General features: G+C 38.1%; 1 protein-coding gene across 1 annotated transcript in view; it reads left to right on the forward strand.

The window, feature by feature from the left end:
• POLA1 (DNA polymerase alpha 1, catalytic subunit) overlaps positions 1-19,976 on the forward strand; it is a 319,132-nt gene that overhangs the window by 128,901 nt on the left and 170,255 nt on the right. The window contains exons 32-33 of the mRNA XM_080652141.1: positions 2,976-3,150; positions 19,078-19,256. Of these exons, the coding sequence (XP_080508267.1) occupies positions 2,976-3,150; positions 19,078-19,256 (354 nt within the window). The remainder of the gene's footprint in view (positions 1-2,975; positions 3,151-19,077; positions 19,257-19,976) is intronic.

The following is a 19,976-nucleotide window of genomic DNA, read 5'->3' on the forward strand; positions in this document are numbered from 1 at the left end:
CATATTTTTAGACTATGTTTTTGAAAATGTATGATCATACATTTTAAGAGAATTGTTTATTGCTCTAAGCAGAAGTGCCCTCCAAGTATAGCCTATCTCTTAAACAGGTTCTCTTTTGTTTAAAATTTACATTTAGAATATAGTGTTCTACTGATAACTTACTCAGACTATAATTTTAGATGAGTTCAGGGTAATGTTTTTGGTATCTAATTTGTATTGTAGTATGTGGTCTTGTAAAACCTACATGAATTATTTGCTGATATCTTAAATCAGCTTTCACTTATTGCTTAAGTTTTAAATGCTTAATTATTTAACTTTCAGTGGACATCATTTCCATAAGGCATGACTAACACTTTCAGGGGACCACTTGTCATCTGTTTAACAAATTTTCCCATTACTTTTTTACTAAAGATGACTACATAGTTTTGAATGAATTGACTGTACCCGGTTGTTTCTGTGAAGCATGTATTTTGTGAAGTTCACAAATTACTACATGGGCACTTCAAGCGAGACCAACATTATTCCTTAATCTGATTTTAAAGGTATATGCTGCATGTTATTGCATATACCATGGGGTTCTTGCTAGGTTTGTGAATTAGGTTTTATGTCACAGCCTAAATATTTTTCTAATACAACACAGCAAAACCTGTCATCTTATCCATTCTTTTGCATTTAGTTATGTTTAAGCTCAGATTTTTAAAATACAATAAGAAATGTTTGGGGTCACTGTTAAAACTAATTTTTATGTGAATATTTAAAATAAAAACTTTTTCAACTGAAGATGCTTGGGCATTTTCAACTGCTGATGAGAACATCTTCTAATGGTATATTAGAAAGTAACTCAAGCGCCATTTTTTTTAATACTCACCCAAGGATATTTTTTCATTGATTTTTAGAGAGAGTGGAAGGGAGAGGGAGAGACAGAAAAATATTGATTGGTTGCCTCCTGCATGTGCCTCGACCAGGGCCAGTGATTGAGACTGCAACTGATGTACGTACCCTTGACCAGAATTGAATTTGGGACTCTTCAGTCTATGGTCTAATGCTCTAACCATTGAGCACCCAGCTAGGGCTCAAGTGCCATTTAAAAAAATACATAATTGTATTTATTTCTGAGAGGAAGGGAAAGGAAGAGAGAGATAGAAACATCAATAATGAGAGAGGATCATTGATCAGCTGCCTCCTGCACACCCCCATTAGGGATCAAACCCGCAACTCCTGACCTCCTGGTTCATATGCATACTCATTTTGTCATTGTCATTTTACTCATCTAAAAATTCAAACTTCTGAAAGGGCAACAATTAAAGTTGATTAATTTTGCCTAATTTTTTTTACTGTGTTATAAACTAAAAAATAATTATAAGCAAGTCTTTTAATCTGAGGTTTGCTCCCTTTCCAGATATTTCATTATATCTTAGAATAGGTAGAACCTAGTTGATAAATATCCCAGTTTGTTTCCGTCAAGAGCACCGCCAGAGAAAGAGACCCCCACTTCCAGTCTCTGATAAAGACAGCGGCATCGAATGTTGCTTTTGCTTTGGGCTGGGCTCTGAGCTGAGAAGGGACTGATTGTAGCAGGAATGAAAGAATAGGATTCACATTATAATCAGTTTTGCAGAGCAGCTGAGCACTGTGAATAGTTATAATTTACTAGTCTGAATATTAAATTCTGTTGTTGCAGACAAGAGGAAGAGTGGAGTGAGTTGTTGGATGTTGGTCCAGTAAAGTGATGAACTTTTTGATTCACAGATGATGGTGACATCACCCACAGGACTGTATATGGGCCAGTTACATAGAATTTCACAACTTTTCTTTTTATAGAGAGAAACTCCTTAAAGGCTCTCTGACCATCCTCCTTGCTTTGAGGAAGAACCATATAAACAGTGCAAGATGGCATGCCCTTCATTCCAGTGGCCAAATATTTTGCTTTAGGCCAACTCCACCAGATACCTCATTAATTTTACTCTTACCTGTTATATCTTGTACATAAGTGACTACCCTGTGGGTTTCATTCCCAGCTTTTCCCCTTGCTCATCTGCTTCTCAATGATATATGCAGTTCTTGTGGACAATATTACTCCCGGGGCCTTTAAGATGATACCATGACTAGAATGCCTGCATGAAGGGGTTGCATTAACATAATAAAAGGATCACACATGTTTTTTGTCATCACTCCTAAAAGGCCCTCTGACTAGACTAATTGTTAGCAAGTCTCAATGTGTTTCTGTGATGTGGCAGGTGGAATTATTTAATCTAGGCATGCCATTTTGTTGGTTTCATGTTTCAACAAAAAATAGAACACAACACATGCTGGATTTATATTCTTCGGCAGTGGGCGCGATGTTCTCCTTCATCTTCCTACTCTTAGATGCTTATGAAATCTTCACCAATAGGTTAGAACAGTGGTCGGCAAACTCATTAGTCAACAGAGCCAAATATCAAAGGTACAACGATTGAAATTTCTTTTGAGAGCCAAATTTTTTAAACTTAAACTTCTTCTAACACCACTTCTTCAAAATAGACTCGCCCAGGCCGTGGTATTTTGTGGAAGAGCCACACTCAAGGGGCCCAAGAGCCGCATGTGGCTCGCGAGCCGCAGTGTGCCGACCACTGGGTTAGAAGAACTTCTTGATGCCCTGAGTGGTGTGATTCAGTGGGTTGCGCGTTGTCCCATGCACCAAGGGGTTGCCAATTCCATTCCTTGTCAGGGCGCATGCCTGAGTTTCAGGCTCCATCCCTGGTATGGGGGGTGTTCAGTAGGCAACCAATCAATGTTTTTCTCATTGATATTTTTTGTTTCTCTCCTTCTCCCTTCTTCTCTTTCTGAAAATCAATAATGAGATTTTTTTTAAAAAAGGACTTCTTGGTGTTTGGAATTAAATACACAAAATTTGAATTCTTGTTCCTCTTTTGCCCAAGCAAGTATGTGGAGGGTTGAATTTCTTATAACTTTCCTTGTACTGTGTCCTCTTACAGGATGGGTCAAATCTCAGTGCGAGTCAGAGGGCCTATGCACCTGAGCAGCTGCAGAAACAAGACAATTTAACCATTGACACCCAATACTACCTGGCCCAGCAGATCCACCCAGTTGTGGCTCGGATCTGTGAGCCGATAGACGGAATTGATGCTGTCCTCATAGCAACATGGCTAGGTAAGTGCCCCGAGTTCACATAGCTCCTCACAAGCAATAGCAACACTCTCCGTCCTCCCTCCTTCAACTGTTGTGGGCCTTTGTATAGGCACAGTGCTGAGTCAAGCACTCCTTTGTTTAAAATTGGGCATTTATTCTTGTAGTGGTTTGGTTAATGTGTGTCTCCACTCATAGACTACAAACTCCACATACTTGCCACCTCTGTAACCACATGCCTGCTCCCTAGTTGGCACTCAGTCAGTAAATGCTGATGGGAGAGAGAAGGCAATAGAAAGAATGGAGAAGATTTTGGGCACCATTGTAAGTCTATGAGTTCATATTGTTGTAGCTTTTATTAGTGAACTTACATTACTAAGGAGATTGATGGTATCTTGATTGATTGTCTCTAAAGGTATTTTCACATAAAGTGAGAAAAGAGCTTTCTTAACATTAAAAAAGTTTGTTGTAGTATTCAGTTCCCTGTGAGTACCCTATTCTCACGTTCATTTAAATTCTTCTAAAATCGGACTCATTTTTAACTTCTAGGACTTGGCTGATTCCTTATTTTTCATCATCCCAGGAGGTGCCAGCCAACCCTGAAACCTCAATGTTTTGATTTTGTTGTTGTCGCCAGATGGTCATCTCTTGCTTAGAAATCTAAGAGTTACATTGCTTTAAGGTCTCGGCTCTGTTCCTTCCATTTTATGCACAGATTACAGTAATGCATAATAAAGTCCTTAGATAGTTCCTCACTATCTACAGGTAAAGTTTAGAGCCAGCCACTGACATTTTGGGCAGTTATAGACTCTTAGCCCACTAGCTCCAACCTGTATTTATAGCCTTATTTCTTAAACAGTATACTCAGGGTCTCTTAAATATGGCATTGCTCATTCTGTCCCTGCTTCATGGAAAATCTCCCCCTCTTCTCATCAAAATGTCTAGCTTAAGACATGGGTTTTTGCATCATAGGGACTTGGGTTCCAATGCTGATTGTGGTTCTGTGGCTTTTGCAAGCCTCCAAATCTTTGTCTAAACCTTGGTTTCTGAAGTCCTAAATTACAGTTGCTCTGAGGGAGCAGTAAGATGTGGCATGTGAGCCCAGCCGACATGGCTCAGTGGTTGAGCATCGACGTATGAACCAGGAGGTCATGGTTCGATTCCTGGTCAGGGCACATGCCCAGGTTGTGGGGCGTGCAGGAAGCAGCCAATCAATTATTCTCTCTCACCATTGATGTTTCTCTCTATCTCTCTCCTTCTCCCTTCCTTTCTGAAATCAATTTTACATATATATATTTTTAAAAGATGATGCATGGGAGATGCTGCACATAGCCCAGGAGCAGAGGGAGTGCATAGTTAGTGCTGTTAGCAGCCACATCCCACCCTCCTGCCAGGCTCCTGCATAAATATATCAAACTCCTTCAGTCCTTGAGATTTGCACATAGTTAGTGCTCAGTGTGCATTGTAGACTGAGATTAGACAGATGAATTATCAAGTCACATATTCTCCTTCCTGCTCCTGCTGAGTATGTGTCTGAGCTCTTCCCACAAGTCCCGTTTCCACTATCCCATCAGTATCTGCTCTGGAAGTGGAAGCTCATTTTTGACATTTGCCTAAGCAAAACATAATTAGGAAGATAAAAATTCTGCTACCCGAATCATCATATAATGTATTCTCAAAGTTGAGTTGTATTTGATGATATTTATAAATCCTCAGCTGGGAGGTGGGAGCATGAGTGCACAATATTTTTTAGCTTCCTTTTTATTTTTTTCTTGCCTCTGTGTTCAGTGCTTACTCTACCGGATGCTGCGATAAGTATTTTGCATATATTTCTCATTTAATTTTTGCCTCAACCTCGTGCGCCTATATTGTATTTGTTCCATTTTACAGAGAAGGAAGCCGAAGCTTAGAGGAGTAACTAACTTGGTCTTGTCACATAGCTGGCAGTGACTGAATTGGGACCCAACTCTGTGTGGCTCCAAAACTTGTACTCTTAACCACTGCGCTAAACTGTATTGCCCCCTCTTAGCTCTGAGAGGTGATGTAGATGTTTCAACCAGGAGTGGGATGGCGTGGATGTGAAGGCTCAGGAGCTTTTATCTTCTCCCTCCTCTCCCCGCTGTAAGCCCCACCCCTCCCCACTGAAAACTCCTGAGCAAAACCATTATTTTGTTTAGAGTAGATCTCCCAGTTTTTCCATTTGTATGATCAAGAACCTGATCTAAATGCTAACCATTACCCTTTCCTTTTTTAGTTTTGAATTTTCCAGTGTTGAGGAGGGGTAAAAGGAATAAGCCCCGCCCCATGAGTGACATTTACCAGATAAATGTGGAGCCTTGTATTTAAGCAAAAGAGCTGTAGAATAAAGAGTGGTGGGGCCTGCCCAGAGGGATAGCCTGATGCCAGCTCAGCTTAAGAGCAAGTGGAGACCAGACTGATTTTGTTGGTTCTGGGGTCATATTTAAGATCTTCTGTTTGTTTGTTTGTTTTGTTAATTCTCACCCGAGTATATTTTTTCCATTGATTTTTAGGGAGAGAGGAAGGGAGGGGGGAGAGGGGAAAGAGAGAGAGAGAAACATCTGTGTGAGAGCGACACATCCTTTGGTTGCCTCCTGCATGTGCCCCAACTGGGGCCAGGTATCAAACCTGCAACCCAGGTACGTGTCCTTGACCGGGAATCAACCTGAGACTCTTCGGTGCATGGTCCGAAGCTCTGACCATTGAGCCATGCCTGCCAGGGCTAAAGATGGATTTTGTATAAATTAAGCAGTGGGTAGAGTTTGACTTGCTTAAAGCCAGACTTTATCCTAATTACTGGTCATAGGCTGCCTTATAAATCCAGTTTTCACAAATGATTCCGATGGCCCTGGTAGATCCCATCTTCAGAGGTTTCATGTTATTACTGACAGATCTCAGTCTACAGAGGGAACCCTCTGTGCTTGTGCATAGTCCATGGTCCTGCCATGTCCCAATCTCTCCTATCTCATCACCTGCAAGTTCTCAGTGCAGCCCTGACTGTATGGACACTATTCTGGTCAGCTCCTTCTTGGTGCCAGGTTGCCAGTTAGAGGTGCCAGAAGGGCCTGTGTCCTCCACCCTAAGGGATTGATGCTGCCCCCCCCTTTTATCTTCTTTTTCTCATTTTTATCTTCTGCCACTTGATAGCAGTTTTTATACTGAGGGCGAATGAGGTTGTCATTATTTTGCAGTCCCCTTCCTCCCCTGCTCATCCTCTTTTCCCACCGCCATCACCAGCGGTATCCACATCTCTATCTACTGTAGTAATAAATCTCATGGTCCTTTATCTCTCCCTGTCTCCTCATAGGAGGTTCCACATTAATGCAGTTCAGGACAGTATGTGCCAGGCACCATGAAGATCTGTAGAACACACTGGAGCTCGCCAGGCATATATTGCATGCATTTGCGCCCTGCCCTATTCAGGAGCTATACTTTGATCTGCATCCTTTATTCCTCTACCCCAAGTGAAAATTAGGGTGGCTGTCCTTCATTAGGGAATTTGAGGCCCCTGTTATCAGTTCTCACTTAGCCTGTGGTTTTAGAGAGGAGGAGGGTGGAGATGGGGAAGTGGTGGTAAAATAAGGGGAGTGTTAGGGGGTGCGTAGTTTCTAAGAGGTGCAAGCTGTAGGCATAAAATTACTATAATTTGTTTTTAAAATTCTAAATCTGTTTTCTTTATGTAAAAAAACTGCAGTTACTGAACTGACACTGTTAAATAAGTTGAAGTGTAAAAATGTATACATAGAATGCAAGCCCTCCAACTGCCTAATCACAGACATAAAATAATTCTCTTGCTTTTAATGTAGTTTTTATCTTTGATTAATGAAATGTATTATAGTGTTGAAACTTTACTGAAGTTTGATACTTTGTCCTTTTAGTTGGTACAAAGAAATCAAGAATAATGGCATAATTTCATTTAGGAAAATTATTAAGTTCATGATTTTTTATTTTTAAGATTCTTTTGTGGAGAGCAACTATATTTTTCAACTACCTTTTCCTTTTTCTATTGCTTTTATACTGCTTTCCTTGAAATGAAAGGCAAGCATCAAGTGTTGGTTTTATCCCGTGGATTCCCTTTGGAAATTCTCTATTTCTCCCCATCAAGATACCTCCTGAAGTCTGTCTGGTGGCATGTTGCGTGGCCAGGTGTTCTGTATGGGAAGGACATTTTAGTGAAAAGGAGAGAGGGTAGTCTATTAAATGAGTGAATGAATAAGTCTGTTGAATTGAAAGAGAATGATTTATTCTCTCTAATAACTAATGATCCTTATTATCCCACAGTAAAATGTGTATCATTTTTCTGAAATCCATGCAAGATTATTGCTATTGGGCTTAAATAAAGCAAAATTTTACTCTTTTCCATCTGTGAATAGAAAAAAAATATAGTATTACGCTTTTATACAATAGCCCTTTGGGAAACATGGCCACTAAAACTTGGAACTCTTAGCTTTTGTTCTCCAGACTATAGGTTTTTCTCTCTCTTGTTCTAATGAAAGCTCTTTATATTCTGTGGATGAAATATTCACAGTGTGTGCCAACATCCATATAGTCTTCTGTACCTGGCAAAATAAGCCAGTGATGAGAATAGTTTCAAAGTTCATTCTTGCCCAGCTGGTGTCACTCAGTGGTTGAGCGTAAACCTGTGAGCCAGGAGATCACGGTTTCATTACCGGTCAGGGCACACGCTCAGGTTGCAGGTTTGATCCCCAGTAACGGATGTGCAGGAGGCAGCCAATCAATGATTCTCTCTCATCATTGATGTTTCTTTTTTTTAAAAAAAAAAATATTTTTATTTCAGAGGGGGAAAGAGAGATAGAAACATCAGCGATGAGAGAGAATCATTCATTGGCCGCCTCCTGCATGCCCCACACTGGGGATGGAGCCCACAACCCGGGCATGCACCTTGACCAGGAATTGAACCATGACCTCCTGGTTCATAGGTTGATGCTCAACCACTGAGCCAAACCAGCTGGGCCTTTGATGTTTCTGTCTCTGTGCCTCTCCCTTCTTTTCTGAAATCTATCTACACTAATAAGAGAGTAAGATGCAATTGACTGTACCTTCCTGACACCCACCAGCCAATCAGGAGTATGCAAATTAACCCAACAAAGATGGTGGGTTAATATGCATACACAGGCACTCAGCAGCCGGGGGCGGGGCAGGACGCTTGCGTCGTCGCCATGGCGATGATGTAGGTGTTCTGCATTGCCACAGCCACTCCGGGCCTCTGCGCAGCGTGGGAAGGAAGAAAGGCGGCTCCAGGCCTGAGCGAAAAGTTGGCTCCGGCCGGAGCAACGGCGGTGCTGGCAGCCATGGGAAGGAAGGCCTGTTCTTGTATGAATCTTCGTGCATCGGGCCTCTAGTAAATATATATATGCTAGTAGCCGGGTGCACGGATTTGTGCACACTGAAAGGAAATTAATTAGGAGAAATATTTTAATATAACTATTTACCCTTTCTCTATAATAGAAGTGTCAGATATGAAAGAAAATCAGTAAAATGTATATGAAAATAATATATAATATAAATTGATTAATAAACAATAACAACAACAAAGACATGAAATAAAAACAAAAAAACATGATATGAAAACAACATTGATTAAAAAAATGACTGATAAATTGATTAAACTTATTCTAATATCTCCCTGTATACCAAATTAAGAGTAAAAACACTTTCAGAGTGCTTCACTAATTTCCCTTGTGATGAAGTATTTACAACTTTAATGTCACACACTCTTTGAACTCAAGAGAAAGCAATATATAACTGACCATGTCCGAAAACGGGTTCAGGTAGGAATATTCCTACTCTGTCTAGAGTTTGTCCTTGTGATTTATTAATAGTCATCGCAGATGCTGGCATCATGGGAAACTGTCTTCAAATTAATTTAAATGGGAGGCCAGTGTCAGATGGGGACAAATATCACGCATGTGTGAGTCAATGTTTATTTTTAAATTGCCAGTGCCTGTCATATGTACTGGCTGGTCGGACGTATGTACGGTTGGTCACTTAGCCTTTTTTGTGTGTGTGTATGTATGTATGTGTGTGTGTGTGTGTGTGTGTGTGTGTGTGTATATATATATATATATATATATATATATATATATATATATATTTATTTATTTTAAAAGTTCATTCTTGAATTTCACCTTTTAATAAATTTTTACAGTCAAACCTCAGTTCTCAAATGTCTCCCATATTGAACAATTTGTTTCTCAACCAAGTTGTTCACAGAAAAAATGTCTCGGTTGTTAAACCAAAATTGTGGTTTTCGACCTGACAGCCCTTTCATGCTGATACCTCAGCTCCTCTCAAGCAACAAACAATGGAGCGAATGCTTTTGTTGCTGGCAAAATCAAGGATTAGCACAATTTTAAAACATAAAGAAATCATCAAGAGTGCTAATGTTGCTGAGGGTATGAAAGAAACAAGGATCACAGGCAATTGAAGAGGTAGAAAAACTATGTTGATTAGTTAGCCAGTGGCAGCATTTCAGAGGTAGTGATACATGAACAAGCAAAGATGCTGCATGTTGAACTGAAAGATGCTAGTTTGATAAATTTAAGAAAAGAAGTGTTTATAGAGTAAACAGTACATTAGGCATGTACTATATATAAGAAAAATTAAAACGAAATCATTTGTGGGTCTGAAAGGAATTAATTCAGTTTATATTATTTCTAAGAGGAAAAATGATTTGGTTTTCAAACAAATCGCTTCTCAAACAGCCTTCTGGAACGAATTAAGTTTGAGAACCAAGGTTCCACTGTATTTCATCTATAATGACACTTCGAATTATACTGGAGGCGTGGTGCACAGATTCGTGCACCAGTGGGGTCCCTCAGCCTGGCCAGCGGGGATCGGGTCGAAAGCAGCTCTCTGACATCCCCCAAGGGGTGCTGGATTGTGAGAGGGTGCAGGCCAGGCCAAAGGACCCCACTGGTGCACAGTTGGGGCCAGGGAGGGACCTCGGGAGGGCTCCAGGGCATGTCTGGCCAGTCTCGTCCATTCCCGGTTGGCAGAACCCCAGGAGCAAGCTAACCTACCAGTCGGAGCATCTTCCCCTGGTGGTCAGTGCACATCATAGCGACTGGCCAAATGGTCGAACACTTAGCATATTAGTCTTTTATTATATAGGATAATGTCTTTCCTCCAATGAGCGATGACTTGTACAATAGCTGTCGAGTACATTTCTTCATGGTCAGTGATAAAGTTTAAAGCATTTATCTATCTGGGCAGTTTTCTCATTGGTCCTAAGAAATTTTAGATGTTTGAAGAATGTGAGAAATTAAAATTTAATTTAGTCTCTGAAAGTAGTGCTTAAAACAAGACAGTGCACACTTAACCCAATGTATCCCTGGCTTAAATTAGAAAGTAAAAATTCCCTTGTTAAAAAAAATGGCTATATCACTCACAGTGTAGAAGGTAGTTTATTATCTCAGTAGATGGGATCCAGTAACATCTTCTAAGAAATAAGTGCAACAGTGGGCCAGGTGGTGTTTGGGTACCTCTGTCAGGCTCGGAGAGATATATCTACAGAAGATAGGAAGTGGGATGAAGTACAGGTGGTTGGGCATAGGATGATGACACCAGTAGGTGTCTCGGGTATTACTGTATCTATCAAGACTTTTGTCTTTTTTCATGATTAAGCTCTTAGAAGAATACCCATACTTGACCATCATTTCCAAACATTAAATATTTTCTATAAAATAATGGTAAAATTTTAAAAGTAAGATCATACCAAAAGCAAAGTAGGATAGTAAGTCTTGTCAGCTGATAAGAACCGCCTCTTTCAAGATGGAGCACCATTCCAAGTGTATTATCAAATGGCTCATGTTCTAGGCCTACTTTTTCATTCAGTGAATGGGTTGATGTTGAATACTTGCTGTGCTCAATTAATGGGTCTTTTAGGGGATACAAAGTTGAGTCAGCCACGGCTCCTTTACTCAAATTACAGCCCTGTGGATTCACTATTTTGGGGAATTCTAGTTGGGAACACAGTACATGCCTCAAAAGAGGTAAAATAAAGGATTTTTGATGTGCAAGCGAAGCAAAGACCACGTCTAACCTTACTGGGAAGAGTGTATAGAAGTGGAAGCATTTGAGGCATTGTGGGAATGCACTGTGGAGGGGCCAGTGTGGAGTTGGGAATGGTTGTCTACTCCACCTCGCACCAATTTTCCCAGCCCATTGATGCAGTGTCAGGGGTCCCGACCTCATTCACAGGGTAGCCCATGCTATCTCAGCCACTCCCCGTGACACATTAGGGAATTCATAGAGAACCTCTTAAAGAGTATCAGCCGCAAAACTTTGCACCTCAGTTCCTACAAAGCAAACCCATGATGTTGTTTCTGTCTCACTAGCCTGTAATTCTGAGGGCCTGCAGTGACACTTCTCACCTAACTCAAGCAGAGACCTCTGAGAACTTGGAACCGAACTAGAGCATGTTTGGAATAATCATTTGGACTAGTAATTCCTAACTCTGGCTTTGTAGTACTTGGAGTTTTCAAAAGAAAATGAGAATTTTTTGTATTATTTAAGTTAGATCGATTTTTAAAAATTTTTAACTTTATTGAGGAATAATTGACAAATATAATTGTATAAACTTAAAGTGTACAACATGATGATTTGATATACATTGTATAACGATTATCAAGATCAATTACACATCAATCAGCTCACATACTTAACTCTTTTTTTGTGGTGAGAATACTTAACATCTAATCTCGGCATTAAATATACACTGCCATATTATTAATTATAGACCATTTTTTAAAAGATTCATTATTTTAGTTAAGTACATCAAAATGACACCAGGATTATGTAGCCAATGAAAAATGGGTAAGATAAAATAAATGTAAATGGTTTAATACAGGATTGTACACAGATACTTAAATATTAAATATATACGTATAAATAAGACATGAAAGGGTCAAGTATAGGTTCCTTGTTGAAAAAAAGTCATTATTATTTTATTAATAAAAATAAGATAGTTTTTACAATAGCTGAAGAAGAAAAACAGTTTAACACTTACTGACTCCTAAAAGGTGGGTGTTAGGGATCTCCTGCCTGTTTCCCCACCATATCTGCCTGCATCACTGGAGGGCAGAGGGCTTTGTTGTAAGAGAAGCAACTTTTTGTTTATTATTTTATTTTCCATATATTTTTTCAACATAAAGTTACTGTCTTTTCTCAGATTTAAAAATAGAAGACACTTGTAAAGTTTTTTCCTACCCAGAGGTACACATCTTACCAAATTAAAATTCACATTCAGAGCTGTCATCAAGGGCATTAAAAATAATCAAGCGAGGTCAGAAAAGTGCTGCCCATTAGGGTTTCTTTTCTTTTTTTTTAATTGAATATTGGGGTGACATTGGTTAATAAAATTATAGGTTTTAGGGGTATAGCTCTATAATACATTATCTGTATATTGTGTGTTCACCCCAAGTCAAGTCTCCTTTCACCACCATTTAGTATTTTTTTTCTGCCAAGATTTTGTGAGTTACTTTGTACAGGACAATAAAAATTTTCCATTTGTCTTATGGAGGCAGTTTCAGTTGTCTGTCACTTGTATAGTCAGTTGTTTGGGTCAGAGGTCCAGTATTTTAAAAAGTTTTATTATGGAAAATTCTAAACATATACAATAGTAGAGAGAATTTCATCAGAAGCCCCCATGTGCTCGACACCCAGCTTCAGCAGCAGTCTGCAACTGTGGTTGATCTTATTCTGCTTCTCCGCCTCTTCTGATTATTTTGAAGTGAATCCTAGAGAAAATGTCATTTTATCTGTAAACTAAAGGCCCAGTGCACGGATTCGTGCACTGGTGAGATCCCTCGGCCTGGCGAGGGGGCCCGGATTGTAAGAGGGAGGTTCTCAGATGATGCACCCCAGAATTGGGCTCCCTTCTCTCCGGTTCCAGGTGCATCACCCGAGAACCGCAACTGCCAAGTCACTGCAGCTCGGCAGCTCCTGCATTGAGCATCTGCCCCCTGGTGGTCAGTGCATGTCATAGCTACCAGTCAGACGGTTGCTTAGGCTTTTATATACATAGATATTTTATTTTGCATTTCTAAAAGATAAGGATTCCCCTTTGCAACATAGCTACAATGCTGTTACTAGGGAAAAAAATCTTCATTTCATCAAATATCCAATAAGTGTTTATATTTTCCTGATCATACTATGAATATACTTTTTATAAAAAGCTCTTTGTTTAAATTGGAATCTAGTCAGGGTCCATATGATAGTTAATCTTCTCTTTTTTTTGTTCATCCTTCTGATTTATTTGTTAAAGAAACTTGGTATTCTGCCCTATAGAATTTCCCATATTCTGAAGTTTGCCGATAGTATCCTCTCCCCTGTATTTCCTGTAAAGTGGTAGTTAGCTCTGAAGTCTTGCTCATACTTCGGTTCAGTTTTCGTTTTTGTGAATACTACTTCTAGGTAATGGTGTGTACATCTGTGAAGAGGTACATAATATCTAGTTGGAATCTAACACATTTTATAACAACCTCATAGGTGTATCATAAGAAATACTCAGTATTCACTTTTCTCACCTTTTCCATTGTTAATGTTCTTATATAACGTGCATACAGAAAAGTACGCAAAACCTAACTGAACAGTTTAATGAGTTTTCACAAACACATACCTTTGTAGTCAGCTCAGGAAGCACCCTCAGGAGTCCCCTGTCTCCTAGATACTATCCACCCCCGACCAGAAAATGACATCATTACTTATGACATCATAGATGAGGTTTTCTTATTTTTGGATGTTACACAAGTTGTGTCTGTATTTTTTGTGTCTGGCTGCTTTCATTCAATATGTTTGTGAGATGGGTCCATGTGGTTATACTTCATTTCTGTGAAGTATTTTATTGTTTGAATATGCCACACTGTGTGACTGAATGTAAAACCTGTGGGTTTTTCCCACATTTGGACAATTATGAATAGTTCTGCTGTGAGCATTCTTGCACATGACTTCTGTGGAACAATTGCATGTATTTTCTGTTGGGTATATACTTAGGAGAAGATTTCCTAGGTCATAGGGGACGTCTATGTTCAGCTTTAGTAGATACAACCAATTTTCCAAAGTGGTTCTAATGTACACCCTGCCAGCAGTATGTGAGTGCTCCACATTCTTAACCAGCACTTGGTGTTTTCTCTTTTTCATCTTATGTGTTGGCATAATGTTGTGGTTTTAATTTTCATTTCTTTGATGATTAATATTGTTCGGTACCTGTTCACATGCTTAATTGCCACTTGGATATCTCCTTTTGTGAGGAGCCTGTTTGTCTTTTTCTACTCTTCCGTTGGGTTGACTTTTTTTACTGACTTGCAGTCATTTCTTCTCTATTTTAAATGAGTCTTTTGGCAATAATATATCACAGATACCTTCTATTTGGCATGCTTTTTTTCAAGTGCAATTTACATACCATGAAATGCTACAATCTTCAGAGTATCATACAGTTTATCAAGACACGGAACATTTCCATCACCTAGAGAGTTCCCTTGTACCCCTTCCCAGTCAGTACACACCCCCCCAAAAGCAATCACTCATCTGATTTCTATGACCATGGGTTAGTTTTGCCTACCCTAGAATTCTATATAAATTATTTCCTATGGTATATCTTTTTTGTGTTCAGCTTTATTTTTCAGATTCATCCATCTTTTTGCATCTAGCAGTACTCATTCTTTTTCATTGCTGAGTAGTATTTTATTTATTCACTAGAAGCCCAGTGCACAAAATTTGTGCAAGAGTAGGCCTTCCTTCCCCTGGCTGCTGGCACCGGCTTCCCTCTGGCACCCGGGACCGGGCTTCCCTCACAGCCCCGGCTTCATCCAGAAGGACATCTGGTCTAATTGGCATATTACACTTTTATTATTATAGACTCTCATGTTGATGAGCAACTGAACAGAATTGTTACCAATTTCTGGTTATTATTAATAAAGCTGCTAGAACATTCTTGTACAAGGTTTTATATGAATGTAGCATTTACCTTTTAAAAATTTATTAACTACTTTTTGTTTAATCACACTAAATTTTTAGTTTGTGTATTGTTCTCTAGGGAGTTCAAATATATGAAAGCCTGAATTTGTGCAAAAGATAAATGATTTATTTCCTAAAATAAATTTTTAGAAGAAATTTACTGTAGGGTTTCATTAATTAGCTTCCCTAGTAGTTTGAGTCATATTACAAACAACCTACTTGGGAATATCAGTTACTCCACTCATTTGGAGTTTCATTCATATGGATTATTCCCTCTTCCTCACTTGTGTGAACATATATAATTGGCTTTACTGTAGTTATTTACAGTTATACTAATAGGGATCTTGTCTTTTGGAGGAAGAAAATTATTTGGTCAAATGTATTAGCCTCTCTCTCTCAGCCATGTTTAGGAACTTGGGTTTTGAACAGTGTAAATACTCCTTTATTGGGGGCATGTGAACATTCTAAAAACAGGAAATTTAAAAGGGTTAGAAAGTACAGTGATAAGAAAAATAATTTTGTGCGAAATATCACATTGGAGGTATGTGTGATAAAAATATGGTGATGTTAAGTAAAAAACAGCATTGCTGAACTCCTCCACCCGAATGCCTATGATGTTACTTTCTATAAATACTTTTTGAAACATAAGAGCTTTGATCCAGTTGCCAAAATAATGTGAGATCCTATAAATTTTCTAATTATAAATGACAGTAGTTTAATTTTATTCTGCGCCTTCTGTCCCACCCCCAAGAAAAAATGGTGTGACTAGATCACTAGAAGTCACAGTATTGAATTACAGCACATATCATTTCTCCTTATTGTGGGGAAAACTACTGTTGCTCTTCCCCTGGAGAACTGGTGCCAAGTCCAAGCAGGCTGCCTTCTTTTATTCTGTGCCAGACCAAATGATCTAACTCACCTGTCAAAAGCGAGGCTAGTCAAAAGTGGAAGTTCTTTTTCTCAAATGGGGCATAAAGTATTTTTTAAGCCAGTTATTTAGAAAGAGCTCTCAGGAGAGAGAAGGAATTTGGAATTCAGTTTTGCATCTCTTGCTCAAAGGCTAACAGGATTACTTGCTGTATGATGAGCATTTTAATATTGATTATACAATGCACATGTAAGTATATGCCAACTGCAATCATAAAGATTTTTGCTTTAATTTCTGACAAAAGTGTCTAATTTTGGAGAGACAGTAATTACAAATAGAGTTCTTTGCAACAGCTCTATTTTGCACATTTAAAAATTCAGAATCTACCTTTAGGTGGCAGCACCAGATACTTTTTCCTGTTGTCTCACTACAGCCTTAATGAGTTATGTATAAGCGGGGAAACTTTCAAGTCTCCCAAAACTTCAAAATAAGCTGCTTATTGCCAATTTTGTGAGGACTTAGAAAAATTATGTCGAATAAGTTGGGGGCTTGTTTAAGCCTGGATTTTGACCTTAAAAAATATTCTGACAGCAGTGATCTTTACTTTTTAACATGACATTATATGTTTTCTTAAAAAGATTTCATTTAGCCCTCTGTGATTTGCCTGGTGAACTTATAATTGTCCTCCAAATAAAATAATTTTTATGACATTTTTGTATTCAAGTAACTTGTACAAGGATCATTATATACCTAATATTTTAAGGTAATTAGTGTCTTTTCCCTTTATATATTAAAAGGTTAACATTGACTTATGACCATGAGTGCTGAGATGAAAAAGTTCCTTCTCCCGAAAAAAATCAGCTTGGGAATAAATTTAAAGTAATTAGCTAGGCCAGTTGGCTTTGTTGTTTCCAGGGGCAGATAAGTGTTGTTTGTGGAAATGGTGTTTAAAGTAGACATTTCATAAGGCCCGACTTTTAAAATAACTTTGTCTCCTTGTTGGGCTTTTCACTGTAACAGGCAAGGTAGCCTATGTCCAGCTTTGGCTTACTCAGCAGGCAGCCTGGCCCGTGCCTCACATGCACTAAGTAGACCTGGCTGGTCCTGGAGAAAGCTTTCGTTGCTCCCCTGTCACAGCCTGGCCAGTTCTGTACATGTGCAAAGCTAGGGTTATTCCGTTCCTTGATTTTCAGGTTGTAAAAGTAAAGAAAATCCTTGCTTATTATTTTTCTTTTCCCTTACTTTCTGAGTAATAGTCTGGGAAATTGATGAATAATGATGTCATCAGAGAAAAGATGAAGCTGCATCTTCATAAAGCAAGACATTATGTGAATACAGCTGGATTCATAACTAGAGTTTAAGAAATTTGCAAGTTGCCCTTTACTACAGAGACAAAATGGTATCATTCAACAGGCATGGTCTCTCTCACTCAACTCCTCTACCTTTCCCTCACACCTTCACTAATTTGCTATTTCTCTTAAGGGATCGCTAACTTGTAAAATAAAAATGTACAGTGAGTCTTGGGGCCAAGTGACTTATGTTGCAGTAATTTATGTCACGCACCAAGAACAATTTTTTCAAGTTGTTTTTGAATGTGTATTTTTTGTTCTTATTATGCACTATCATGTTAGAAAATACCCACTTTGATGAATTCTACAAAGAGCAGCTATTAACTGGCTGTGCAGCATGAACATGTGTTTCATTTTGAGTGAACATAGTCCAAACTAAATGATGTTCATCCACTTTTTAATTTTTTATCTGTATGACACTTATTGAGTATTTATTTATATAGGCCCAATTTAAAACAGTTTGTCCTCTAATGTCTTATTTAAACTGCAAAAGTGCATGATTGGTGGTACTACATCCATTTTGCAGGTGAGCAAGCTGAGACTCCAACTTATTCTTTGTTCAGCACCTTCCACTGTGTCAGAGTTAACCTCATGTAATTACTAGATGTCACTTGACAATTGACCAAATAAGATTTAGCATCTTGTCACTGAATTCTGAAAACATCTGTTAGATTATCTACCAATGCAGCTGTTGATAGAGTCAAAACAATTTTTAGATATTTTTGGTATTTGAACTTTTTACAAACATTAAAACTTTTTGATGTTTTATGTTACTTATTTACCTTTATACTAAAATAGGTATGCTTATTTTCCTTAGATTTCTAAACAGCCTAGAATTCTTAGATATTGCTAAGGGGTACTTTAAAGAAAATATTATAAGATATAGTATAGAATAATTATCTTGACGTTTCAATTCAAATAGTGAATTTTGAGAGATATGCTTTGACCAAGGGTAAATTAAATTGGTTGACCTTAAAATGTTTATTTTCTCAAATAGTTTGGGCAAACAAGATAGCATAAACTATATATCAATTGATTTATTGTGTCGTTTTGATTGAAATATGGAAGGTATATTTGGTTCCAGGATTGTTAGGGACATTTTGGCCTATAGAATCTGTGGAATCATTTTTTTGCACATATTTTATACTTCTGAATTCAGAGTACCAAAAAAACCATGTCACGTTTTGTCTTATATGCTGCTCCTGAATTTTAACCACTGAATTAGATTGCAACCTACATGCTGTTAACTACTGAGCCAAGATGGAATCGACCACTGCATTGAAATCAGGATTAGCAATTGTGTCTGCACTTGAAGTTGTAATAGCAGTGAACTTGTTTTCTTTAATGGGATTTTTATTCTCTATTTTCAGTTTTAATGATAATTCTTTGATTTTAAGAGATTTTCTTAACAACAGTGCACATTTATTTGAGATTTTCTTTATAACTTTAAGAAAATACTAAAACCATCCTGTAGAAGAAATTAGTTGCTTCCAAACCCAAATGTCCACTAGCATACGTCTGCATTGTTTTAATGCTGTTTACTTGTTTTATTTATAATCTCTTTTAAAAAGAGCCCTTTGTCCATGTGATATGAGACTATCTTGAGTTCAAATGATTGTGTGTGTGAATTTAAAATTATTCTTTTGTGAGTTTTTTTTTCCTTGGGCTTATTTTTTGAGTAAGGGAATTCAAAGAATTGTACCTTTCTAAATTTGTTCTTTTCTTTTGCATTAATAGGACTTGATCCCACCCAGTTTAGAGTTCATCATTATCATAAAGATGAAGAGAATGATGTTCTACTTGGTGGCCCAGCACAGCTCACCGATGAAGAGAAATACAGGGACTGTGAGAGATTCAAATGCCCATGCCCTGCATGTGGGACTGAGAATATTTACGATAGTGTCTTCGAGGGTTCGGTTAGTTGTTTCTTTTTTCATTTTGTGAGCAAATTAATATAAAGGCCTTTTCTCCCCACTATTTGTCTAAAAAAGAAGAAACACATTGCTTTTACATGTTTAATATTGTTTTTGGCTTCCTAGAGTGTTTGGCCTTGGTTTCTAAATGGAATCTCTTAAAAGATCTAATTATCTTAAAGTATTTTTATTGTAATTCCTTAATTAGTAACCTGTATTTCCCCCACTCCCAACCCAATTTATTAAGACTTAGAGCAATATTTTTCTGTATCTTAAATCAAGTTAATGGGAACTAAGTGTTTTTGGAAAGTTTTTGTTTATCTTTACACATCCCACTTGCCTCCTTTTTGACAAAGGTACTCTGATTATCGTTTCTGCTGTCTTTGCATGTCAGACATTTAAAAAGTCACAGGGAGACATTCCTTTCAAGAAGTACTGCCAAAAAATGTATCACTGACCTTGGATCAGAACTTGAAATGTGGCCAATTTACTTGATTCTACTGCAGTGTTATATGTACTGGCCATTGGCAAATGAGTAGGCAGCAGAACCATGTAAAACCTTGAAACTGAAAGAAAATGCATCCTTTATCTAAATTAAAAGTAATTATTTTAAGTTAATTTGGACAAACAGCAGATGTTTTGAATTTTTTTGAATCAAAACAAAGCGGTCTTTGGAAGCAAGTGCAAGGAAGAGGCAGACGCAGATCAGCAATACATGCTAAA

Source organism: Plecotus auritus (genome assembly GCF_963455305.1).
Source record: "Plecotus auritus genome assembly, chromosome: X".
Classification (NCBI taxonomy): domain Eukaryota; kingdom Metazoa; phylum Chordata; class Mammalia; order Chiroptera; family Vespertilionidae; genus Plecotus; species Plecotus auritus.